Source organism: Diceros bicornis, chromosome 10 (assembly GCF_020826845.1).
Source record: "Diceros bicornis minor isolate mBicDic1 chromosome 10, mDicBic1.mat.cur, whole genome shotgun sequence".
NCBI lineage: Eukaryota > Metazoa > Chordata > Mammalia > Perissodactyla > Rhinocerotidae > Diceros > Diceros bicornis.
This window is the reverse complement of record NC_080749.1, coordinates 28,364,962-28,392,813: the sequence shown is the minus strand read 5'-3', so window position 1 is coordinate 28,392,813 and position 27,852 is coordinate 28,364,962. Positions and strand designations below refer to the sequence as shown.

Sequence of the window (27,852 nt, the reverse complement as noted above, 5' to 3'; positions counted from 1 at the left end):
TAAAGGGGTTGCATGAAAGAAAATGGGAGAGGGAACAGCACATTTAAATGGAGAACTATAAATAAGTCAATAAAAAGAGGCAACTCTCATAATTATCCAATATAACTTTTTTATAGTTCATGGACTTTTCAAAAATATATGTTTGCTTTCATTCTTCCAATCATATTACTTTCACCTTAAAACCAGTACTGCTACTTGTTTTCTACAAAAGTGTATTCATTTTCCATGTTTCTATTTCCTAAAGTGTAGGTAGAAATGTATGTGTCAATCCTTAGGGAAAAATTCCATTCTTCAAACCACATGGCAATGCTCAGTGAGGATATTCTGCTGTTCCAACATGAGCAGAATTCTCCCAGGAAATTTCTAGTACTCCAGCAGACATCATATCTAAAGTTTAACTCTCCAAAACAATAAGGAATGAGCCAAATGAAGAAATGCCACATTTTAAGGAGTCCATGATAGTCTTAGAAGCTATTTGAAGAAAATGCTTTCATCGACAAGAGAAGTGGAGAACTAGAGGAAGGACAGGTGCCTGAGCCAATGAGAGCAGGTGACTGAGTGCGAGCAAGCAAGAGACTAAAGGGCAAGGGATTAGTTATTCCATATCAGGCTTTGAACATAGCTCAAGAGAGGGTAATATGAAAGTTATCTTGAGATAATTGTAAGAAAAAAATAAATAAGTCTACCTTTTTCAATCTAGAATACCATGAGTTGTGAAATCTGAAAAGAAATATGAAACATTTCAACTTTGGAGAATGAGTGTGTGTGCGTGTGTGTGTCCCTGGATGTATGTGTGTATATGAGGAGGGAAGACTTCTTGTTGAATAAAGTTTAGTTGATAACTCTTTTAATGTTTTTATCTGTGAGAAGGATCTACAGTGTTACAAATATTTGCACAGGCTGGTGTATAGCCTCCCCGCCACACCCTAAACTTCTCACCTACTGATGATTCTGTGACCTTCACAAGCTGAAACACAGGTTCACAATCAGCAAGGAAGCTAATTTCCCACGTGGGAGAAGACAGCTAATTTCCCAACTGGGAGAAAGTATTACTTTGAAGTTGTCTCTTGTGGTGCCACTGAGAATGTCACAGATTTACTAATATTTAATAGAAGCAAGGTAGCATCAGGTTGGAGAAAATGGTTAGCCTCTGGGTTATGACTAAGATGTATGTTCTATAATGAAGTGATAGGCTTTGGACTAATCAAGTGGGGTTGGGACTGGAATCAGCTGACAGAACAAAGGAGAAAAAGAAAGAAAGTGGGAGTCCCCGGATTGTAAAGTAAGAGAATATCCTATAGTGTTATCTTAAACATATTTGGCTCTATTTGGAATTCTAGAAACAAATATTAAAGCAGAATAAAGATGGCCATAAGTATCACTTAAGACAACTTTACTGGAGGAGTGCAAACACTTGTGAGAATGGACAAAAAGGTCATCTGAGAGTGTGGTCTGATTGTATTCTGATTTAAAACACTACCTAATATTTACTGAACACCATGTGCCAGAAAATCTGTAAATAAGGGCTTTGTCATGATTAGCATTTCATTTAATTTCTTATGATCCCCATGAGGAAAATAATCTTTTTACATACATTCTAAAGATGCGGAAATTGAGGTGTAGAAAGGTTAAGAACTTGCTCAAGGTCTTACAGGTAGGAAATAGTGGAATCAGGATTTGAATGGAAGTTCTGGTGTGTCGTGCAGATAGAAATTTTAGTTTAGCTGATGAGAGTAGACTTCACTGAGAAGTTAACATGTGAGTGGCAATCTGGGGACATGCCACTGGTAGAGGGATTAGGCAGTTAAAGACCCTCAATGTACATGGGGTATTCAAAGAAGATCCAGGACACCAATGGGCTTGAATGAGATGGGCAAGGCAAGAGAACTTGTGGGCAACAAGATCATGCAGGGCTTCGAAGACCTCGCGAAGAATTTGGCTTTTCCTCAAAACAAAATGGCAAGCCAGTCATATCATTTAGCCTATCTTTTTCACTAGAACCACACTGGATTGAATGAGAGAAAAAAACTTACTGGGGAATTAGAAGAGGCCACTCTCCTGGAGATGTGGCCAAGGACAGAGTTGGGAGTGGGTGGGCAGAAAATTTTTTTGGAAGGCCCCTCAGTGGTGATCGTAATGTGATGTCGGGATCAACCCAAGAATGTGAAATGAGGCAGGTGTCTCAGTGTGAAATGAAAGGCCACAAACCCTTAATTTCATTAGGATCGATTGATGCGGTGAACCTGATAATAGGCAATGAAAACCAGTCACTTGAATCTACTATTAGAGTAATGGGTCAAGATAACTGTTTTTCCATTGAGGTATTGAGGAGAAATTCTGCATTTTGTTACACATTTTTAAAAAGCATGTCTATTCAGTGGGTGCGGGGATGCTTAGGAAGCTGACTCATGAAGGCTGACTGGCTGATTGCTCAGCTTGAGAAGTTTACTGCTTTGAAAAGTGACCTCTTAAGGATATGGAAGAAAAGAATGCAAATAAAAGTAAAGTTTTAAGGAAAAGCAAAAAGACAAGCATCACATTTTCTAATGGAGCTGGTGTCTTACCACTCGATTAATTTCAGAGTCAAGGCCCAATTTTAGTTCTGAATCACCTTCTAGTTTTACTTATAAAGAACTTTTCATTAAGCCAAATTAAGTAGACGGAGGTCCAGTTGTTTATTATCTAGCACTAAACCATTCCTACAAAAAGACACCTGTGCAAGCCATTTGGCTCTAGTCAACTATTTTTTTACAATTTAATTATGAATATAATTAGAATGAGTTAAGAGACAGGCTAGGCATCAGCCATAAAATTTCTAGTTTGCTAAAACATATGCACACACACACACATACACACACACACACACACACACATACTGATTAAAAAGCAACCACAACAAAAAACTCACCAAGTTTCTGAGAATGTCAGCTTGCAATGGGAACTTTAGTAGAAGGGGAGTATTTGGAAAATCTACCTTTATTTTACTTTCAAATTTCCTTGAAATGGTGCTGTAGAGGCTATTTTTATACTACATTATTTTTAATTTCTAGTTTCATGGTGATGACCCTTTAAACCCTACTTTTTACTTTCTCTGGTTTTGAGGCAATTTGTCACTATCATGCTTTCACGTTTAGCAACTGTTTGTAGTCAAGTGCTTTGCAAGCTCTGTTTCTTTTCTCCCAAAGAGTGTCATCACGGAGTTGATGATGCCTCAGAAATAGTTTGACCAAAGAGCAAGATAAAGTCAAGAGTAAAGAAAATATTTGCAAATATACTTGACTGGCTTTTTCTCCAATTACTTATTGAAAGTACACTTTAAAGGTAAAATGGCATGAAGGCCTCAGAAAATAACTTGAGGACATGCAATAGATACTTTCTGCCACAGGGCAATGTCTTTAATTTAAATCATTTTTATACAAGGATCGTGTGACGGGCAGATATATAGGAGTATGAGTTATATTTAAGGACTAGGCATGGGGTATGCTCTACCTTTCGTGAATAATAGCCTCAATCTTATGGTACTCAATCCTATGGATACTATTTCTCTCAATTTGTTTTACTTCTTAATTAATCAGTGTTTACAAAAGCTGGACATTAAAAAATATATTGTCTTCAAATGCATGTGTGCCTACAGCCTTCAAATTGAAGACTTGTATGCAACATCATTACTGTCTTAGTTTATCATTGGCTTGCCTAATCTCTGTGTTACATACATATATACTTTGTTATGTATGTATACACACATACTCTGTTACATACATATGTACATGCTCTGTGTACATACATATATGTACATATATACGTACATGCACATGTATAAAATAAACATGATATATATAACAAACATGATATATATAATAAACATTATAGATACTATTTACTTAAGAGAAACTGGAAAAGATAGTAAAGGAATTGATATTGGAACTATGGGTTGTTTTGATCAAGGAGTTACCATTGACTGTGTTCCCATGATGGAAAACGTATAGAACCTTGCTCAGAGGTGGGAGTAATTATTTTTGCACACAAAAGGCAACTTTGAAAACTTAGAATATAACAAATCAACAAATGCACACTCACATGCTTTAATATGAGCACCAAAAAGCTGAGGTGAAGAAGGTGACCAAAATAAAATTATCAGATAGTCCTTGAGTAAATGAGCTTTGGCTCAGGCTTGAGTTACAAATAATAGATAACACATTTTGTAAGTAAATACGTGAGGTCATTTCTCTTCCATCTCATCTACTAATCAATCTACAATTTTACTGGTATCTCAACTCTGATGATCATTTGGATTTCAGAAAAGTAAATGAAAATTGATGGATTAAGATCATTTGTGACATGGAGGTGGAGCAGGGGCTACCTGTAAAAATTTAGAGAGGGAAAAACATGCAGTATGCAGAAAATTGGCTCTACAAAGATGTCCACACCCTACTTCCCAGAGCCTGTGAATATGTTACCTTACGTGGCAAAAGAGATTTTGTAGATGTGATTAAATTAAGGACTTTGAGATGGGGAAAGTATTCTGGATTATTTGGGTGAGCCCAATGTAAACACAAGGGTCCTCAAAAGTGGAAAGTGGAGGTAGAAGAGAGTCAGAGGGAGGTATGACTATGGAAGAGGTCAGACTGATGTGATGTTGTGTGATTGCTGCTGTGAGGGTGGAGGAAAGAACCACCAGCGAAGGCATGCAGGCAGCCTCTGCAGAAACTGGAAAAAGCAAGGAAGCGGATTCTCCTCCAGAGCCTCCAGAAAGGAATGCAGCTCTTCTGACACTTTGATTTTAGCCCAGTGAGACCAAGTGTCAGATTTCTGTCCCACAGAACTGTAGGATAATAAATCATTGTTATTCTAGGCCACTGAGTGTGAAGTAATTTGTTATGGCAGCAATAGGAAACTAACACACATGTCCTCTAGGAAACAGTGGCTCTCACTTAGAAAGCAGAAAGAAATCCCTGGCTGAGCACCCTAAAGCAGTCCTGGAAGCAACCATTCCAATACGAATTAGAAAGACAGAGGGGTCTAGAAAGGAAGCATCCTGGAAAAATGGGACTTTGTACAATAGTGTCAGAAAAGAATAAGGACATTATAAAAGAAAAGAAGCAAGGAAAAATAAAAGCAATTACAAACTCCCAGAAAAATACATTAAAAATCTACACAAGAAAATCATGATCCAGCTATAAAGGGAACCAAATGTGGCCAAGAATGTAAGCAATTTTTGGAGTGTATATAAAATAGATTCTATTTGACCTGCTGAGGACTAGCCTTTGAGAAGCGTAGACAATGTGACAGTGAACCTTAGAGAAGGAATCTTTGTGAAACCACTTGGACAGGTAGTGAACAATACTTACAGACTCACAAGAATGAAAATATAAATGCCCTTTATTAGTTTTCTAATTGGACAAATAACTGAAGTCTTAGAACAACCATTAAAATTTAAAGGAGTTAATGACCAATGATTGTGAAAGACAGGAAGAGAGGTAAAGGAAAGGTTGGAAAGGAAAATATACTCACCTTACAAAGGGAAGTTAGGAGATACTGTTGAGTGTTTATTAAACAAGAAACAGGGGTTTACGTGTATTATTTAACATCCAAATATAATAATGTGACTATCAAATGTTGGAGGAAGTGGAGTAGAAGAAATTAATATTACAAATTAGGTCTTATCGATAGTTGATAAATCAAGAAGTAGAGATGTTATCTAGAGTTACGAAAATAACGACTAGAAGAGTGAAAAATTGAAATAATTAAATGACGCTTCCTCTCATGAGTAGGCCTGTAGGCCTGGGGATGTGACGTGATGGAGACCAATCTATCACTTTCCATCATAAACTCTTCCATAAAATTTGGTTTGTTGAACGCTGTAATTTGATACAAGTGAAAAACTATACAAAAGAATACTAATAACACTTAAGCTTGAACTAGTTACTTATATGAAATAGGAAAATAATGTTATGTATATCTAAATGAATTTCAAAAGGGGATGGGTGAGCAATTGGTTATAAAAATAGTACAGTGGAGGGTGAAAATATTCTCAGAGAGGACGACATTTAAAGTAGCAATACTTTTAATATCTAGTAGTAAATATTGAAACATGGTTCACTCTTGGAAAGTTCTACTTTATTTCTAACCTAAAATTCTAATACTAAATTTCTGATCATTTAATTTAATTCTAACCTTAGTTAAAAAAGAAAGATAGAAATGGTTGTGGTCTTAATATAGAATAACATAGGATATATAGGTTGATGTTAACAGACAGATATTTGGCAACAGCTAGTTAGTTATTCTTCAAGCAAGATTTCTTTTAGATAAACAGTCCCAGAAAGGCAATGTAGGATGATGGAAAGTATTTATGTTTTAGAGTCTGGAGTTGAATTCTAAGTCTAATCTTTTGAGCCATGTGAACTTGGGAAATATTTTGTGACTTGCTTTACTCCTCTGAAAAATCAATTTCTTTCAAATCATTTATTGAACACCTAGTATGAAGAAAATGTTATCTTAGTTAATTGTGGTAGTATCTTTATAAGCTAGAAATTATTTTCCACATGATCTTTCCACTCCTCTCATATCTCTTGCTTTGTTATTTTGAGGATCAAATGAGATAATTGTAAAAAATGACAATGAGTTTTTCTCTTCTCTTTCCCTTTCCTTGGGATTTTGGGAAAATGCAGATATTAAAACAGAAAAGATACTGCTTATTGTCTCTTTTCTTTGGATCTGTAGAGTTACTAGAATGAAAAAGACGGGAATAGAGATAAAACTTAGTATATTTCCTAGGATTTAGATATACTGGAAATGTCCAGACCCCCTGCAGGCCTTTAGCTACAAGATTGCATCACCTATCATAAAACTCTATACTGTGTTTTTGTACTGAGTTCACATTTACAGTACTAATAATGCCTTCAGCACAAGTCATTTCCAAGGAATTAAATCCTTGTAGTCAGTGGGTTAAATCCCCACGAAATAACCTGCAGGTGACCCAGCTCCATTGACCCCAAGTATAGAATTTCAGATCAATAGCTGCAGTACTTGGATTCTGAAATATAAAACAATCTCTTGCGTTTTTGTTACCCCAATAAGTGTTATCAGACAGGGGATCACTATGGCAATTGCGAGTTCTTATCATATTAATGTTTGTGTTTGGTCCAAAAAGAGACTATTTTAAAAAGTAAATGCCTTCTGTTCTCTTTTCTTGGAATATGTAATGATGACTTTCAAACACATAATGAGAATTAACAGTAATTCAAATAGTACAAGTGGTCATTAGTTGCTTGTACATGAAATAACATTTCCTCCTCAGAGGCAAAACATTCCAGTTGGATGTAAAATTCGTTTTGGTCTATTCACCTTTTAACTCTGTTGGGGAAGGGTACCAGATCTCTCAATTTGGGGCCAAATAAAAATAGTAAGGCTTCACAAACTGGGTTGGGGGTAGCGAAAGAGAAAAGAGAAATAAGATTATAGCTGCGTGAACCATGACATTGACTGGCATGATGTTTTGCTAGTGTCTAATCAAAGAACAGAAATCACTTCAAGTATTTATACCAACAGAGGGAATTATTTTGATGCAGGGAACTGGTTACCCATCTGATGAATAAGCTGAGAGCCAAACAAGGAAGAGTGAAGTAACCAAGAAACTAGCCACTGAAGGAAGACACTACCAGGCTGGAGGGGCAAAGGAAGGAGGGTCCACCTCACCTGATGGAACCTGGAACCAGAGTGAGCCTGTCCAGCCAAAGTTAAAGCCACGGAGGAGATGGATCCTCAGCTAGAGGAGCTACCTAAGGCAGATGAGTGGGCAAGGGAGAGGAGGTGGAGGATAAACTAATAAACTGGCTGGTCTGTTCCTTCCCCCTCCCTCTGCTCTCCACTGCTAGTGGCTTCTACTGCAGAAAGCCAGCCCTCAGGAGCATCTGAGAAATACAGCTGGCTAGGGTCAAACTTCCCATAGTACAAAGCACAGAAGCGAAGGATGAAGTTGGCCAAAGAAGCCCAGAGCCAGCATATATGGTCATCTCTCCTGTGAATCTACTTTACCTGGTTGATGCCTAGTTTATTCCTTCCATAAAAAGCCAAGAACTCACGGGCATGTCTGTTGAACTTCTCACTGTATAGATTTTACACAAGGCGGTGAGAGCTATGAGGAAGATCAGCACCCCTCTGGGACTGGATATGAATGTCTTTATAGTCCGAAAGATTTTTTTTACTCCATTGGTGCACAATGGGGTAAAAGTACCTCCTCTGGTGTGGTTTTACCATTGCCAAGGAACTAGGTGGCCCTTCTCCCATTTCCTAAGGATATTTAAATACGAACTACAACGTAGAGCTGAGTTTAGAACACAAGAACTAACTTCAAGATTATGCCAAAAATATGTGGGTTAGTAAACATATGTCTTTGTTCAGGATCATAACATATTTCTCAGCCATATTACCCTGTTGGTTAGTCCCTCCATTTTACATATTAAAAAAATGATAAGTACTATTCTGAGTGAGGTAAGGCAAGGCTGTTGAGATTGATTCTCCTTGCCTTGAACAGTGAGGGAAAACTCTTCTGTCTCTTCACTTCTAGATTGCTTTCTCAAACAAAGTTCACCTGAAGAAACACTGTTAGCACTTAAACCATACCTTACATTTTTAAAGGACTTTCTTAAGCGCTATCTCATTCATTCTCATCATAATCCATTTTATAGGTGTTGGCAAAAACTCTTGCAATAGCCATCAGTCACAATAGCATGCTTCCTAGCTCAACTCTGCCTTGTTCAGTTCTGACCAAGCCAGTGTTTCTGAAATTCTATCCAGTTGGGACCTGAGTCCTAGGATAGTACAGAGACGTTCCCATACTTTATGGAAATTCAAAGGACACATCCTCGCATGGGTTCTGAAGGCCTGCTTCTCAAGTCTCTTAAGCTAAGGGAATGGCTTGCCTAATATCTTTAGAATCAAGTGAACTAAGGGAAGGTTTAATGATGGGGATCCTATATCACAGCCATTAAATCAGCACATGTACAAGTATGTTTCCAAATAAGATAACCCTCACTTAAAAGTACGGAGACCATGATGTGAAATTTGTGTGACTTCTTTAAATTTACAAAATCAGAGATAGGTACCCAAATGCAAGTCCCCCCAGTTTCCTTCCAGAACACTATCCTAACATTGTGAGTGAACTTCCATGCTTGCATGTTCCAAGACAGAATATCAGAATAAGCTGTTATTGCAATGTATGCTTGTGCACTTTGTTTTTATCCCTCCTTTTAAAAAGAAGTTAAGAGAGCCTGGGAACTATAAAATACTGCTCTTCTTGAGAAGCAGAAGGCTTAGGAAATGATAAGTTATGACTGGGGATAAGAGCTCCAGCCCTACCCCAAAACCCATAGTTAGAGCAGTGCTACTACATTCAACAACAGCAACAACAAAATCTGAACTGGTGAGCAGACCACAAGAGAAAGATCTTGGGAGAAAAACTCTGCTTCATTCCTCTTGATATCATTTTGCCAGCGCTTTAAACAAGTATAAAGACTTTTGTGAAATGAAAAACAGAATAAAAGGGCATATTGGGGGGCTGTTCTCCAACATGGGCTCCCCAAATCCCCACTCCTACTAATAGGAACACTGCACACATGGCCATACAGGATCAGACGTCCTAAGTAGAGCATTTTTTTTCTTGGTGATTTTTCTTGTTTGGACTTTAATTAAGCTCCCGCCAGGCTTGCAAGCTTTTTAATTTTACCTTTCTTTCTTCTGTCTTTCTTTTTCCTCCTTGAATCAGCTTGCTTGCCAGGACACTTTTTCTAAGCTGCTACTATTATAGTAAGTGTACCCTAAGATATTAAATTTCGAGATGTACTAGTAGTCGCTTCTCCAAGAATCAGTAGCAGAATTTTTCTCGCATTTGGAAAGATTTTCATTCATTCATTCATTTTTGCTTAAGTGTGGATGTTTGTGTGTGTTTTATGAATGAGAAAATAATAGAAAAGGAAGCTTCAAGGAATGTACAATGAGTATTGCTTAGTCAGTGATAAAACTCAACCTCCCATTAAGTCACCAGTTTAAGAAGAAATTTGCCATTACTTAATTTAATATTCACACTGCTCATAAGTAAACTGCAGCCAACTGTTTACTAGTGTTGGCGGGCGAAGGGTGAACTAGTCTAGAGAAGGTGATGCCTCAGTTGATGATTTAACACCTCTTTAGTGAAATGTAATATTTAATTCACTTAAGTTCTTTTTCAAGATCCCTTTGTAGTTAGTTAAACTCAGTGCAATTCTGAAAATACAACGGTAAGGGCTGGGGGTGCCAAAGGCGACCCCTTTAAAGCAGATTCCCTGAGAAGCTATTTTCATTTGAGGAAGCTTAGTTGAACATTGGCCACTCTAAATAGGATGCTTTACTGTTTTTTTCTTAATTTTTTAAAAAATTCAGATAATATTGCAGGGCCAGAAATAAAAATAAGCCATGAAAAACACAAAAACTAAAACGAAAGATGTGGAGCATTGAGGATATTATTACCTCCATGATTGCTATTATCATCATTCTTATTACGTACTTAATAATTCCACACTGGCGGGTTATTCCACCAACTCTCCCGTCTGTGAGGTACTTACTGATTGCTTCCACAAACCGCTCAAAAAAGCTGTAAGGGAAGAGCGGCTCCGGCAGCTCCCGGAAAAACATCTTCAGTGCTCCGGTGACAACGTGGATGTCCTCCCACTGGCTGTCGTCCAAATTCAGCTTCTCTTCTGGGAAAACACGAGGAGAAATGGAACAACTGGTTTTAATGAAACAATTACAAGACACTAATTATTATGTTAATGTTTGCCTACTATCATCAGCAACCGTTAACAGCCTTCTGCACCTAGAGGTTTGGTGCTGTGCATGTTTTTTTTTTTCCCCTTTTTCCGTAGGAAGGGAACATTTTCAATGGAATACCATCTGTAGGAATGCAGCTAACAAAAAAACAAGAGACACAAAGAGACAGTGCCATTGACACAGTATGTCAGATACATTTATTCCCATAATGCATCAGTATGAAAATTAGCATCACAGCTCAACATGATTCAAAGCTATTTGGTTTTGAGGCCGAGGGGCTAAGAGTTGCCAATGATGGCCGGCTCAAGGGACCGGCCTAAAGGCCTTGCTGAGCCAACAGGAGACATATGCTAAACATGGCAATAGAAAATGAGTTATTGCTTTACATGTGTTAGCCTTGCTATGTACAAGGGAATAATGGGTAACACTTTTTTCCTTTTTTTGCTGAATATAAAGTCAGCAAGGAATAGAATACTGAGTGAGAAAGGATATTAATTCCTTCTTACTGCTTCAAAAATATCTTTTTTAAGTTTTCATCTCAGCGAGGAAAATGTGCCCAGCAACAATATTAGACAGACCCCTGTTGGCCTACGTAGGCTATGCAAAGCTGTCAAAAATGATAACACACTAAAGACAAACCACAAGTGCTTACCAACTCCTATTAGAAACAACAGAAATGTTTGCTTGGGAAGCTTGAGTGAGTTGAGACATTTAAATATTAAAGAAAATAAATGCCAAAATGAAGTTTTTAGAAGAAATAAAGAGGCGTGGGCAATTATTTTCTATCTTTTTGCCCTCAATATGAAAGTCTGGCATCATTCTCATCCAAGAAGTGGATGTAATAGGGTCTGAAAGTGACATCTTTACAAACAACTAAAGGAAGCAAGACACAAAAGCATTGCTGCTGATTCATAGTATCTGTCTCTCTAAACATCCGACACGGAAAAGATTTTGGATTCTGGGCTTAACAAAAACTAAAGCTAATTATTTTAAACAACCTGGGGGGTCACTGAAAAGCCTAGTATCCTGGCAAGAACCTAGCAAGTATGCGGTCAACTGGAATTTTGTTTCTTAACTGATGTCTTGGGCTCACATTCACATGTCCCCTTGGTGTCAGTTTTATGAATGCAGAGGAGAATTTGCACCAAAAATGTGAGGAAAGCTGAGAATTGTCACTGTAGGGAATCTCTGCATGGGCTGTTTTGCTAATAGTGTTCATGTCCTTTTAAAAATATTAGCTGAAATCTTTATCAGATCTTTTTTTCTAAATGGACTATTATTTCCAGGGCTAGTTGGTGATGTTCCTGCTCAATAGGATGTTTGCAAAGAGAAGGAATGAAGGTGCATCTGTTTATTTCAGATGGGCTATTTTCCCCTCCCCTGTCAGTCTTCATTCCTACCTCAATCATAACACAATAATATGATCCACAACAAAAATCAGCAGAGGAGACCTTCTTTCTGCCCTGCAATCATTTTTGATTGATTGTATTTCAACAATTAGTCTTTTATTTGGCTACACACTATTGAAATAGGCCGACAGCATCTTAGCAGGCCAGCTTTAAACAGTCAACTGTTAACAATAGCATCAAAAAGGGAGACCTGATGGGGTTTACTGTCACTTTAAAGAACGGGGTTTTCACATTGTTGAAATCTGTCAGATATTTTGAAATGTCCCTCTCACTATGGTGCCACACCCCCTGCGTGCCCTTATAATAAAATTGGTTTTACTCCTGATTAAATCATTTTCTCCCTACCCACTACCATACTTCTCATAATGGACCTGTGCGCTCTACAGCTGGTGTTCTTCCCATGGTACCAATTCTTACTTTATCTTTTAAGCACTTTGCTGCTAAGATCTCATGCAGAGTGCTTATGTTTTGTTAAGAGCTTCATTCTTAGAGAAATAGCTTAACACATGTTCTAAAAATGTTGTACAACTTATTGCTTAAAACACATTTAGAAAATGTATAAGTACTGTAGCTTTGGCACCGAACTTTAAGTGGAAACCTAAACAAATACACAAACACACACGTACACACACACGTGCTTGCGCACACAACTATCTCTACCAAAAATTTATCAGCAAAGTCCAACACAAAATGCCATTTTGGTGCATTGGTTTGAGATTGTCAAAGGAAAGTGTTTAGCAGGTAAAAAAGAGAATGATTTTATCTTCAGCAAAACAACAAGAACAAATAATTGTTTAACCAAAGGCAAATGTCATTGATATTTGTCACCTCCATGTAATCATCAGTTAATTCAAGTGACTGTGAAAATAGAATATTTTAATATCATAAAAGGGAAAATTTACCAATCAATAAATTCCATTTGATTATGTCCACTCAAAATGCTGTATAATATCAATGTCAACGTGTGTTACTTAGACCAGCATTCCTCGTATAGATATCTATGTAGTCTTCATTTAAAGAAAAAACACCAATTTGTAGTCTTCTAATAGGTAGCTTAAATAATATGGCAAGTAGTTGGAAAGAGTGTTTTGGAATATAATATCCAATTTTTATATTAAGTTTTCTCATAACCAACCAAGGTTAAGATCCCTTGTAAACCAGAGGACTTTAAGGCATGTTTTTCGAGGCCACTGTGATTTATCTAAACATATAGTTATATGCCTATTTATACACCTTCTCATGAATCCATCCAGTTCTCAAGATTAACAGACCATAACCCCATCTTAGTGTTAACAGGTATGATTATAAACACATTTTTATTATTTGATGGGCATTTTCTAACTAATGTGTGAGCAGTGATGATGTCTTACTCTTCTCCCTTTTCCAACAGGGCAGAGTTTCTTAACAGTGATGAACTATTGACATCTGGGGCTGGATAATTCTTTGTTGTGGGGGCTGTCCTGTGCATTCTAGGATGTTTAGTAGCATCCCTGGCCTCAACCCACTAGATACCAGTAGCACTTTCCAGTGGTGATGATGAAAATGATCTCCAGATATTGCCAGATATCTCCCGGTGGTGCAAAGTTATCCCCAGTTAAGAACCACTACAAGAGAGCCTGTAAGAGTCTATAGAAGTTAGTCAGTAAATACTGATTTATGAAGTTTACCTTAGGTAGGCAGAGAACTAGACAACTAGATACACGCATACAGAGATTTCTTTAATATGAACTTAAGAGTTGGTAATTATTTTTGACAAAATCGAACCTTTTACAAAACAAAACTCACAAGACCACATTTTAGGGTGCTTTCCAACAAAAACAATAACCAATAATTATTTAGTGCTAACACTATACTAAGGACTATGCTATGCACTTTACATTCATTGTCTAATGCAATTTTTTCAATAAGACAATGAGGTCCATGCTATTGTTCTCATCATCTGCATTTTACAGATAGGGAAAATGAGGCTTGGGTAGATTAAATAACTTTTCCATGGCTGACAAGCGATAAATCCATGATAAGGAGCCAGGAAGCACCTCTGTCAAAACTGTTATGTTGAAACTTAATCTTGGCTTCAGAAGCTGAAAGGGAAAAGGCAAATAAGTAATAATTGCAAGTGGTAGTCGATCAGCTACTACTTCCAAAATAGTGACTTTTATATTTTATCCCTAAATGTCTTACTTGAGGCTAGGCTTTTGCCTGTAAACTGATGCTGATTTTTCATCATTACTCATTTACAGAGGGCACAGATTCTTACATAAACAGATATAAAGCAAATCGGCAATAAAAAGAAACTGCATTAGAAAGTGGCAGAAGATGGAGCGAATTGTTATGTGGTGATGGTGTGAAGAGGAAATACAATCTAGTGGGAAAGAGATTAAATAAAACATCACGCCTGGATTTACCACGAATTCACTGTATACCTATTTATTTGTGAAATGAAGATAGAAAGATAGCTGCTGGCATTAAATGAGAAGATGTATGTGAAAGCATTTGGAAAGCGCAAGGAAACAAACACATTCAAGATGCAACTACAATGGGGAAGGTGAATAAAGGTCAAAAAGGCAAAATATATCAAGGATTAAGGCAATGGAGATATGGAACAAACATCATCAACCATCCCGGTTTCTTTAGAGGATTTACCTTGGTGTGATGCTGTTTGTCATATGAGATCAACCAGAACTTGACATGCAAGAGTCTATATATTGGGAAGAAATTTGGTTGGATCAAAGTATCTCACAATCCTCACTCTGATCATCTGTGCTGGTTTCTCCTGGCCCTCTACTTAGGCTATCTTACATTCATTTTGGTCATGGCTTTTGGTGTAAAGCATTTAAACAGAATTGAAGATAGGTTGAGCTCCAGAATCCAAATACTATGTAACTTTTATGAGATCACAAAAAATATGTCTAAATGTTGCATCCAGACAAGGCCATCTTGAAACGTCCTTTCTTGAAGTGTCGTTTGTTTATTTTTTTAAAGTAAAAACTTATCTATATCAAGCTAAAAACAATTATATTTGAAAAAACAATGACAATAGGTATTAGGAACAAACTTTCTTAAAAAGGAGAAATGAAAGAGGGACCTTTGATAGCCACCGTAGGTAAATGGTAATTACCAAGGAAAAAGACATTTAAATATCACTAATATTTTAATCACCACTTTCCTCTTGTATTCTATATTGCTATATAGATTGGTGTAACTAGAAGTTGCAATATTAGGTCCGATTTCAAATAAACTCAAACTGTGTTAACCTAGCATTGGTTGAAATATGGCTGCACATAACTTGAACTATCCAGAATATAATAGTAACACAAGAGTAAAGACGAAATTCGTTGTGTATTGAAATACAAGTTCATACCTTGTAATTTTTTCCATGGCACTTTTAAAGCTCTTTCCAACTTTTATTTTACTGTTGTAATAAAAAAAAAAGAGGAAAATCCCAATTTTCCCGGGATCTAGAGAGAATAGCTCGGATTTCATTAATATAGTGACAAGAACCTAATACATTGTGAAACTCATAAAGGATGTGGTATCTGCTTCCAGTGCAGAGGACCATTTGGAAATCTTATCTGAAAGGCGTGCTGGGTACATGAAAGTCACATTATGAATGAAAGAGATGCCAGAGGGACTATCGATCTGAAAAATAATAATGTTTGGCCATAAAATCAAACTGGAAGATTAGATATTAAAGTGGATAAAACATACTGTTTATCTATAAGGATGTAGCTGATTTTTAGTTTAGGATTTAAAGGGGTGGATCAAAAGGAAGCTGGTTGGATCTTTCAACTAGCTCAACCTTTCCTGTTGTGCTGGCTCCTAAAAGCGACAGTTCAATCTAATTTCTGGTGGATTAGAGAGGTTCCAATTCTCAAACACGGTAATGTAAACCCTATGCCAAATGCAGCATCTCTCTATGTTGCACTTGCTAAAGCCTTTTCCTACAATACCATGGATATAATATGAGACTTCAGTGAAGACATTATCTTAGAAAAGTAGACCAGTTGGCCAATAAATTTGTTTGTTCACTTAATTTTTATTAAACAAACATAGATTAAATGAAGACTACATACCAGGGACTGTACTATGTGCTTTTCAAAGCTACAGCTGTTGAGGCTGCTTTATATTCCTCAAAGGAGACGGTTTCACCAGGTGCTCAGAAACATTACTCAGGTGAACATACATTAAGTTCTAGACTTTTTACTTATTTCTGTCACCTAGAATAATATTCTATTGACCTTGAGGATAAGTAGGGACAAAAATAATAATACATCACCCCAAAAATGTACATTACGTTTGTTATAGGCTGAATTGTGTAACTCTCCCCTCCCCCGGCCAATTCATATGTTGAAGTCTTAACCCTCAGTACTTCAGAATGTGACTGTATTTGGATATAGGGCTTTTAAATAAGTAATTAAGGTAAAATGAAATCATATGGGTGGGCTCTAATCCAATTTGACTGGTGTCCTTATAGAAGAGGAAATTAGGACACAGACATGCACAGAGGGAAGTTCACGTGAAGACACCAGAGAAAGATGGCCATTTACAAGCCAAGGAGAGAGACCTTAGAAGAAAGCAACTTTGAACACCTTGATCCCAGACTTCTGGTCTCCAGAACTGTGAGGAAATAAATGTCTGTTGTTTAAGCCCCCCCAGTCTGTGATACTTTATTATGGCAGCACTAGAAAACTAACATGGTGCCCAAAGGTTTGGGGCAGAGAAAGATGTCATGTTCCTGGATCATATCTGAACATTTCCTCAACACATGGGCTATGCCACACCTATGAAATATGGTAGACAACAGAGATAGTAGTTTAGGCAATTCCAGTTGAATAAAAATAATTATCTAGATTCAGAGAAAAGATTTGAAGCTGGAATTAGTTGAATAGTTGCTTGCCTATTCAGGCTCAACCTATTTCAAATGATTCTATATAAACAGGCAGGATACTTTCTAGTGTGGCCTCCAGACAGAGAGTAAAATCATGATTGCCATTTTCTTACAGTTTTTTCCAGCTCCTACTTCTGGAGTAGAAATATTTCATTATTGCTATAGCTTAAGACACAAAATACTAGGGAATGTGTAAAATATTCTCAGGAGAAACTCATTGCAAGTTAAATCAACTCTCTAAGGTCATAGTATCTATCAAAAAAAGAGGAAGTGGTTTTAAGTATTTTGTGTTCCAAAACCAAAGAGACTTGTTCCTTACAGTTTATCACAGTAACCTCCAGGAAGTTATTAGGGGGCTTACATTTAAAAATGGTTACTTTACTACAAGAGGAGATGACTGGACCTATGTAGAGAACGAGCAGTTCTGCCACCTGGTCTACAAAACCCAGTTTTGTGTGGCTTTCTTGAAGTAGGAAAGAGGGAGGAAGCAAAGAAATAACCAGAAACTCTCTAAGATACTAAAACTTGAAAAAAAAAGCTTTTATTTCTTAATATCCAATGGGATATTTTGGCATGCCATGTTGGCTTGCTTTCTATGTACGTCATGTTGTGTATATTTCTTTGGAAATAACTAAAGAACGCCAAGGCATGCCAATAATATCACAGGCTAATATGAAATATCTTTAGTTACTTTCTTTGAAGGAAGTGGAACAGCTTTCTACTATATCCAGTACAGGAATTGAGGCAGACATGAGAATGTCTTATTTTTGTTTTTCCTCAGATTTCATTTGAATGTAAATAATATAATAAATAGGTACAACTGAAACTTGTGAAGCAAGCACCACAGATGGAAAGTATAACAAATGTGTCATTGCTTTGAGCATTTTTAATTTATAATGGCATAACATAAAACATCTTCCCATCATCATAACTCCATGTATAATGCCACCTTATAAAATGGATCTTATTGACATTATGCTTCTTTCCAGGATTCTAGATTTTTTTGTCTAGGCATCTGAGGAGAGGTAGCTCTGTTCAGACTCTGACAACACCACCACCAACAAAAATGAATTGACTTTATTTGTTAGGATCATAAATTTAAAAAAAGGATATATTTCATGGTACCAATATATATTTCTTTAATTCCTTTCATACTCAGAGCTTCCAACACTGCTCTTATTTCCATTCCGTCAAAGGCTTTTTGTACTCTGCAGACACTATACACAATGGTTCATTTTATTTGACCGTCTTCTCCAAATAGATTCTGAATTTGCTTGAATTCCATGGATGATTTCATACATTACATACTCCAAATGGTAGAGAAGCCGTAGGATTAAATTTCAACAAAGTCATTTTTGAAAGTTTCCTTCATATCGGCTCTAAATTTCAACACCATTGCTATTTGTTCCCTCCAAGTTATATTACATTTGTAAATATCAAGCAGAAGTCCAGGTCCAAACATATCTCATAATGATATTTAGGAAATAAATATAACTAAGTCCTATAAATGCCCATATACAGACAACTTATCTGTTATAGATATATGCACATATATAGAGGCTACTTAATGTGCTGGTTTCCTTACTTATTTAATAAGAACTGTTATTGCTCCTTCCTAATTTTGTGTGAGAATTAAGTGAAGAAATATATGTAAAAAATATGTACAGGCTTGTTATAACATTATTAGAAAATTTATTTGGAGATTATCTTTTTTTGTCGGCCAGACTTTGGCAGATGTTTCCAGGATCTAATATCATTTCTGGCTTTTATTATTCCCTTTACTACATCGTTTGTGTGAATGGGCTTAGAAATGGTATCAGGAGAAGGACTGGGTTTTTTGCTAGTTTAGAAGTCTTCTGTCTCGAAATATTCCATCAGGAAAACAGAAATAAAAGGTAAACAAAATTGTGGATTAAGATAGTGCTACTCTCATTCACTGAAACCATTTTATTCCTAGATAAGACATCTGTTAGTTGTCAATTAAAGATAACCAAAATGAAGGTAAGATTTCTAGAAATTATTGAAGATATGTTTTTTTAACCTAAATTATCTTGTTTAACTGAGTCATGGGAGTAGTTAAGTCAATTTTCTACTTTATACCATAAGAATAGCCAGAGCTCTACAAAGGTACATGAAGTAAGAGTTGGGAGATTTATAAATTTTACTGCTACTTGCATCAAGTTAGACAAGATAGTTAGGTCTTTCTATATCAGTTACTTTGTGAAACCACAGAATAGCATCATCCTCTTAATTCTGCATCTATACAATATTCAAAGTCCAGAATAGTGATATTGATTTTTTAATGAATTTATCTATCATCAATAACTGGTTATTTTGTTTTTTTGTGAAGGAAAAGTTTTAGAGATTTTTTTGTTCCACCTCAAAAGAGAATCTGCCTGTCTGACTCCAGGGCCCTCCAGCTTTCAAAGGTATGGAGGATAAAATCACTCTTGTGTCCCTTTCTACCATAATTTTGGAGAATCATAATTCAGACAAATAATTCACAATGTGCGTTATTTTTATTACAAAGAAGCTATAAAATCTAGTTGATAAAAATTGTCAAAACATTTGATAACATGATACTTGAAAACCTACAATTGTTTAATATGAAGAGTGTGGTGTTTATTATTATTTTTAGAATTTTATTTTGAAATAGATAATGTATTCACAAAATTTAAAGTTAAAAATACATGACAGTCTACTGCAAATGTCTCTTTCTAGTTCATCCCTAGCTAGCCAGTTCACATTCTCAGAAATAAACCCATATTATCAATTTCCCATGTATCCTTTCAAAGACCTTTTCTATACTCAAGCAATATTACCCTCCACCACCACTTTTTAAAAACACAAACAGTGATATATCTATGCACTATTCTGCATCTTGATTCTTTTCACTTGCCGATATATCATAGAGATTATTCAAAATCAGAACATAAAGAGCTTCCTCATTCTTTTTTTACAGCTATATATTTATTTTTATGGATGTACAATAATTACTTAACCAGGTTTCAATTGTCGAATATGTTGCATAGTGCTAGTGTGAATAATCTCATACTTAGATCATTCATATCTAAGTATGTACCTGTAGGAGTAGAGCAAATTCCTAGACCTGGAATTTCTAGGTCAAACGTTGTGTGTATATTTAAAATATTGATAGACATTGCCAAATTGCCCTCATAGTGCACCAATTTATGTTACCATCACAATATCTGAGACACTATGGTTCATTGGGAATATGTATTCATTACACCCATAACTCTTCTCAGATACCCACAGATAAATGGTGCCTTTGATTGTATAGTTATAAAATACATAACAAAGAGTAAAATGAGGAGAGATATAGAGACTTGGACTAAAAATATAATTAAAATCTTTGTTAAACACAAGTGAGACTCATATGAGAGATTTAACTTCTGATGAAGTTAAAAGTTTGAACATTTAAATTACAACTGGTAAACAATTGATGTTTAATAAATATATAACAATAATAATTACAAATAAAAAAATTAGCCCTAATAGCAATAACTGTTTTCTGATGAAATAAGAAACTAAACAGAAACAAAGTCAAATAAAAAAAAAAAAAAGAATGAGCATGCTGAAAATGAAATGACTGAATGGAATTCCAACATTATATGTCAATTACAGCATTACAATAAATAGTATAAAGTCAAACAAATAAAATATCAATCAAATTAATATATTCATTCATTAAAACAATTTATGAGACACCTACTAGGTATCAGATATTATGCTAAGTGCAGATATAGGTGCAAAGGCAGTTACAAGGACAGAATGGGGATTGAAAGATGTCTAAGAAAATGGTGTAGAACCTCTTGAAGTCCTGACAATTCTCCAACTCTCTTTAATATCACTACTAGGATTGTGCTGTCTCTAGGGAAGGAAATACCCCTTTTAATTTTATATTTGCTTAAATAATACAAATACATGCCCAATTAGCTGCTTAATAAGTACCTTTTTAATAAAGATCATGATGATGATGAAGATGACCATGTAAACTCCCAAATCTGAGGGTCATGTACAGTTCCTCTTGTAGAAAGATAGGAAGACTCCATTTGCTGTGGTCTCAGGTGAACTGTTAGTACTAAGTCACATTTCCGAGCAGCCCAGGTGGATTTGGCCCATATGAACCTCTCCTCTCTTGGCAGAGAAGAGATGTACTTGAGCTAACCTCACCCTACATGTTCTCATGTTAGAGCGCACAAGAAAGTCAGTGGAGGAAGCAGGAGTGATGTATGTAGGGAGACACAGGCCCTGTGACCAGGGACTCTTCTCTTTGCTTTTCTTCTCTTCCAGTCTAACACTAAACACATCTGTGACACTAACTCCTGGGTCTCTGCCTGTGCTTCCTGACAGCACTCAGATATCTATGTTGCTAGTCTTTACCCTGGCCCACACTGGGCTTCATTTCAGATACTGCTGACTATGTTTCTAATCCTAGCCTGATAATCCCATCACTCCTGGGGCACACCCTAAATAATTTAACTATACTGATTTAACCAAAGGGTTTCTCCTGCATCCCTCCTCCAAAGAAGTTCATTCTTATTAATCTTTGTATCCCCAGTTTTTAGCCTAGCACCTAGTGCTTGATGCACTCCCTTTTGCTATTTACGGATATATTTGGATTGCCTGTCAAATTTTAACCTCCTTTGAAAGTAGACTCTATTTAGTAGTATAATAATAATGATTATATAGATGTATGTACACACACACACACACACACACACACAGAGCATATTTTTTGTGTTCTCTTTCAAAACACTTAATCAATACTGAAGACATAAGTGGGTTGTTCAGTCACTCATTCATTCATTTATCAAATATTTATTGAACTCAAATGTTGTGCTAAGCCTGTTGTAGCTGCTGGGGTGAAAAAACAGATAAAAAAGACCTAGTTTCTAAGCTCAAAGATCTTGCACTGTATAGGAAATTCAGACAAGCAGAAAAACATTGCAAGAGAGAATAGTAAATGTTACTACATAACTTTGTGTCGATGGCTATGGGAACACAGAAGGTTAGTATCTAGCTTCATCTGGATGTGGTGAAGTGAGGCTTCCCAGATGAGGTGTCACATAACAATCATCTTAATTTATGAGCAGCCATGTGGACAATGGTGGGGGAGGGGCTGAGGAAGACGGAAGGAAGAGGGACTATAAAGAACATTAGGAGGAACAGTCAGGCCAAAGGAGTGAGGAATATGAACCATTTCTGGAACCATGAGCTGCTCAACAGTACAGAAGTATAGGTTCCATATCTCAGAGTGTTGAGGATGGAAAGAAAGGTACAGGCCAGAGCATGAAGGACCTTACAATTGGAATAGTCTGGATGACTATAGCAGGAGAGTGACATTTTAGAAAGGTGGTCTGGCAGGAGCGAGTAGGCCGGATCAGAGTGAGTATGTGGAGAGAGGTTGTGTGTCCAAGAGGCACCATGAGCGAGTAGATCAGGTGAGAGGATTCACCGCGGGAAAAAAAAATATTTTAAAGGAAGTCAGGAAATAAGAGAGAGACACTCAGGTATATTTATGAAACCATTACATAGCAGAGAAAGAAATCTAGAAACTGATGGTTGGGCATGTACAAAGGATTAAAGTTCAGAGACCAATTATTGTGTATCACATTTATCATAAGTTCAGGGAAGTCAAAATATTCTATTTTCCTGAAGTTTATAAAGACCTGCTGGTAGTTGGAAAATGAGAATCCGTTTGGATTATCTGACCAGAGATAAGACTTCAATAGTGTTTCAGTATCATGCACTACTTTGCTGACTTTACAAAAGGGAATTACAATTAATTGGATTATGCTGGTCTCCACATGCTGATTGTAAGAAAAGAAAGTATAAAAGTGTAACTATTGCTAACAGGTCATATCTATCGTCAACCATGGGATTTGCTTTTCTTACTCACCAATAAGATTAATTTCTTCTTTACAATCTTTCAATTTGAAATCATTTTAATTATAGAGTTTAGAAAATTCAAAGGAAAAGGCAAACCTACTTTCAATGTTTTATTAATAATTGACCTCATTTTTATTCATCTTTATGATGAGGGAAAAAGAAATGGATGGTTTGTTTATTGTTTAGAAGAGTTTTACTTACTTAAGACCAATCTTTTCTCAACGTCAATTTTAATTAAAATTTTTTTATGCTGGATTTCTGTAAAGTGCTGAGCCCAGGGCTATGTTTCTGGGGGTTCACAAAGATGTGATCTCTGTTTTCAGGGCACTTAACATGGGGAAAAGGACTTAGGTGTGCAAACCCCAAACATCTTTACGTGGCTAAGTGGAGTGTTAGATTAAAGGTATAAACTACTAGATAACATGATATAGTTGAGACCTTCTCAGGCACTATTCTAAGTGCTTCACGTGTATTAATTCATTTTATCCTCACACCAATATATGCTATAGGTACTATTATTAGTTGAATTTTGCTGACGGGGAAATAGAGGTCCAGAGATTAAGCAATTTGTCCCAGTTCACTCAAGCATATAGCTAGAGTCCAGTCAATCTGGCTCCACTAGCACAGAGTACAGATTGGTTCATTTTGATTGGGGTGACACATGAAATTTCTCCAAGGCAATGGCAGTAAAGGATTCATAGGATTTTGATGAACTGAGATGGGTGAGGAAGGAGTTCTAGGCCTCATTTACCTAAATGTGGTCTCTGGACCAGCCATATCAGCATCATGTAGGACATTTTTAGAAATGCAAATTATCAAGTCATACCTCAGACCTACTGAGTCAGAATCTCTAGGGTGCAGCTGGCTATCTGTGGTTTAACAAGTCCTCCAGGTGATTCTGATGCATGCTAAAGTCTGAGAGCCACTGTTCTAGAACAGTTATGAAATGGATAAAAGTTTGACTATTGGCAAGCAGCCTCCTTATGGCTAGTGCAAAGATAGGTTATGAAATATAGTAAGAACTTAGCTTGGAAGCCAGTGAAATGCCTTAAATGCCGTGCTAAGAGATTAAATGTTCTCCTTTAGATAAGAGAGAACCATCAAAAGCTTGAGTGGGAAAATAATATCATTAAGACTGTATTATATAGAGATAAGTTAATTGGGAATATAATGATGCATTTGAGAGGTGAGAAAGTAGGAAAACGCAAATTAGTTAGGAAGCTATTGCAATAGTCCAAGGCATCATAAAGGTCAGAACTAAGTAGTATTTGTAGAAATGCAAAGAAAAGATTGAGTATTTGAGGCCTTTAAATTTAACGAAAGTAGTGGTGGTAGAGGGACAAGAGAATCAAGTAAAACTCTATTGTTTCTAGCTAGAAGGATGTTGATGTGCTGGTGCAGTTTTCTTAGGAAGAGTAGCTAGGATTTTTTATTCATTCAATTTGCTCTCAAGAAGATGCCAGGGATATTGAGTTTGGTTTGGGTATGCTATTGACGTTTTCATGTGGTAATGCCCGTATACATTTGGATATTTGAACCTGGAGCTTAGTATCAGAGATAAAGATTGGATAGGTCAATTTGAGAAATATCAGCACAGAAGTAAAAGCTGAATAATAATAAAAACATCTACAGTAATGACAACAAAAGCCATTAACCTAGCACCTATCATGTGCCAGTCACTGTGATGGGCACTTTACACATGATCTTATTTAACTTCCATAGCAACCAAGCAAGGTAGTATTGTCCGCACTTAACATATGAAGATCTAAGGACCAGACAAATTAAATATCTTGCTCAAGTTCACACAGGAGGTTAGTGTTTCTAAGTTTCTAACACTGTTGCCTCACTCACAAGCTATTTTGCAAGACTACCTACAATAATAAGGGAGGAAAATGGTCATATAGAAACAAATAGAGCAAGAAGTGAAGAGTGCCATTCAATTTATTGATCACTCCTGGAAGTGAGAACATAATTATTTTAACATAAGGTTTATAAGCAAACAGCTCCAGCCTATATATGAAAGAAATATCCAACCAACAACATGGATTCCTGTGTGATTAGTTTATCTTTAACCATCAGTGTCTACACAAATCAGCTTGTTTGACAAGGTAGCTTCCACTGCAGTTTCGTCTCTAGAGGAGCAGCACTGGTCTTAAGAACACCGAATAAGACACACTTGGTGATTCAGGTCATGTGTGCTGAAGAGCACCCATCACTGCAAACTCAATGCTCTTTGATGTGTTACTGATTAATAAAAATTCCCATGGTATAAATTTTATGGGTACAAAACACATCTAAAGTTGAGAGGAATGAAACACATGGAGTGATAGGTGTTTCCCGGGTTTGGTGATTGTGTCTATGTAAACAACAAGTGGATAGTTTGCAATCAAATTGGAAATTTGGTTGGGAAAGCACAGAAAACCTGTCAGATTTATAACTCTTCTCCTTAGTTCAAAATGTTTAGGAAGACAATACTAAACGACGAATCTTGGTTAAAGGCATAAAACGGTTTTAGGAACATTATATTTTAATTTTCTGAAAATCTAGGTTACATTTCTTTTAACGTGGTGGAGCAGCCATACGTTAATTTGAATGTGTGATAAGGCGCTTGAATAAACCTCCACAGTACATATCATTTACAGGTTATATTTGCATGTTGAATACTCCTTTGTCATGTATTTTAAAGTCTAAGGTTTCTTTTTCCATCCATTCAAGGCCTCTACTATATGGCACAACCTGCCATTTAATCCTAACTTTCCACTTCACTCAGACCCTGCTCATCTGCTTCTGTTAAACTATTCTCAACTATTCTCAAACCAGAACCATCCTTTATAACCTCCATACTTCGGTTCTTGCTCGTTCTTGACCTAAGCTATCATTCCCACTCCCTCCTCCTACCCCATCCTACCAATTCTTTAAAACCCAAAGGAAGCCTTCACATCTCAAGGAATCCTGCCTAGAGCGATCCACTTTTCCTTGATCTCACTTTGCTTTGAAAGCTGAGCTTTTATTGCCTATGACACTAATTTGGGGATTAAGCATCAACAATCACGGCATTCTTGCATTGTCTCCTCCTGCCCTCTGCTCTCCTGCAGATACCTCCTATTGGCCCAATCTAGTTGGAAGCCTTTGGGCAAGGGGGCCTTGGTGATGTAGTGCATACGGGTCAGATCTCGGGTACTGACCAGGGTAGTGGAGAGTGGAGAACAGATGTGGGGTAGGGAGGAAAACAGAAAATTATAACCATATCAATCCAACAGTCTGTCAGTTGAAACCTAGAAGTCCAGTTGCCCAGAGAAATATTTCAGAATCTCAAAATGGTGTAACTTGGTTTTGAATTTTGTAGAAACTTTCTGGGTGGGGATGGGAGGGACAAAAATCTTTTGTGTAAGGCCAATCCTAACATCCTTAATCCCATAAAGAAACACATGTACATGCATTTATTTCAATGTGTAATTATTGACACAAACGCAGCTGCTCTCTATGTTAAAGGACCATTAAGCTCACAAAAGCATGGAAATTCCTACTTAGAGTGCCTACTCCATCCTTAACACTCCTTGTTGTACCCAGATGCTACGTGTATTTTTGCACCATTTAAAAGGCTGAGGTACAAAATCAAAAAGGTAGGAGAAAATTAACTGGAGAGAGGATGGAGCTCCGTAGAGTTGTCTTATTCTTAAATTTTATCATGCTTGAATCTCCATAATGCCTAGGCACAACAAAACATATTAAGAAGTAAAGAAGAGAGAATTTGACTGTGGATTTTCAGATTTGGGGGCAGGCAAGCTACACATGTAAAGATACACAAGACACCAGCAGCCAAAACAGAAGAATACTGAAATTGTGCAGTTTATGTTAAACTTAAAAATAAATAGAGATTTACACTTCCCTTTAGATCCAGAAATACATGAAAAGTTGCAAGGCAGCCCACAACAAAGCAATTGACAAGAAAGATAGCATCTGCTTTTCTGTCTATTCAAGCTGAAGTTTTTCATTCTAAATGCAAGCAATGCTTCCCAAGTTAACATAATTAACTCATGACAATCCTGAAACATAATAATATAAGATACAGATGGAAATTCAAAGCTTTAAAAATGTCAGCTAAACTACATCAGGATTATCACTTTTTATAAAGTGAACAAACCATAATACTAATTAAAACAGGTATTTTTATTTCAAACTCTTTTGCATGTTATGAAATTACAACCAGGGTTATTTATTTATTAGTCTGCTGTGAAACATACATCTTAGAAAAAGGGGATCTGTGAAAACAACAAAGTAAAAAGATAAAAAGAATGACACCCAGCACTGCTTTCTGACACAATAGAGGACCAGTCGTTCAATTAGTAATTTCCGTGTGACTACTTGACAGAATCTACTAATTGTTAATCTTCTATTAACTATTGCTTTACATAATTAATTATATTCAAATAAAAACAACAAAGACATGTGGGCCAGTTGCCCTTTTGAGAATGTTTTTTTCACAAACATGGTTCTGCTTACTGACAATATTTCCAGTATGAAAAGATATTAATCTCACAGGAGAAAACACATTAAAGTGTTCACACATTTTTACCTTGCTTATAGAGCACAACTCCCGGCCTCCTCCTCCTCCACCCCCATGAAGGAAACAACAAAAAAACCCTAAAGCTACTGATTGCCTTACACAAATTCATCCTCAAAGCAATGCATAACAGCCAAAGTTCTTTGAGTTGGGATATTTCATATTAATTTAGCATTGCATAAAATTCAGAGTAACCCGTTCAGAGGTCAAGCATCATTCATCATTAGTTGAAGTGACATTTTCAACCCTTCATATTGCAGCTGCTAAGAAGTAGG

The 27,852-nt window shown here is 36.5% G+C and overlaps 1 protein-coding gene across 2 annotated transcripts in view; it reads right to left on the bottom strand.

The window, feature by feature from the left end:
• ARHGAP15 (Rho GTPase activating protein 15) overlaps positions 1-27,852 on the bottom strand; it is a 588,967-nt gene that overhangs the window by 113,794 nt on the left and 447,321 nt on the right. For both annotated transcript variants that reach the window (XM_058548899.1, XM_058548898.1), the window contains one exon: positions 10,599-10,733. In XM_058548899.1, the coding sequence (XP_058404882.1) occupies positions 10,599-10,733 (135 nt within the window). The remainder of the gene's footprint in view (positions 1-10,598; positions 10,734-27,852) is intronic.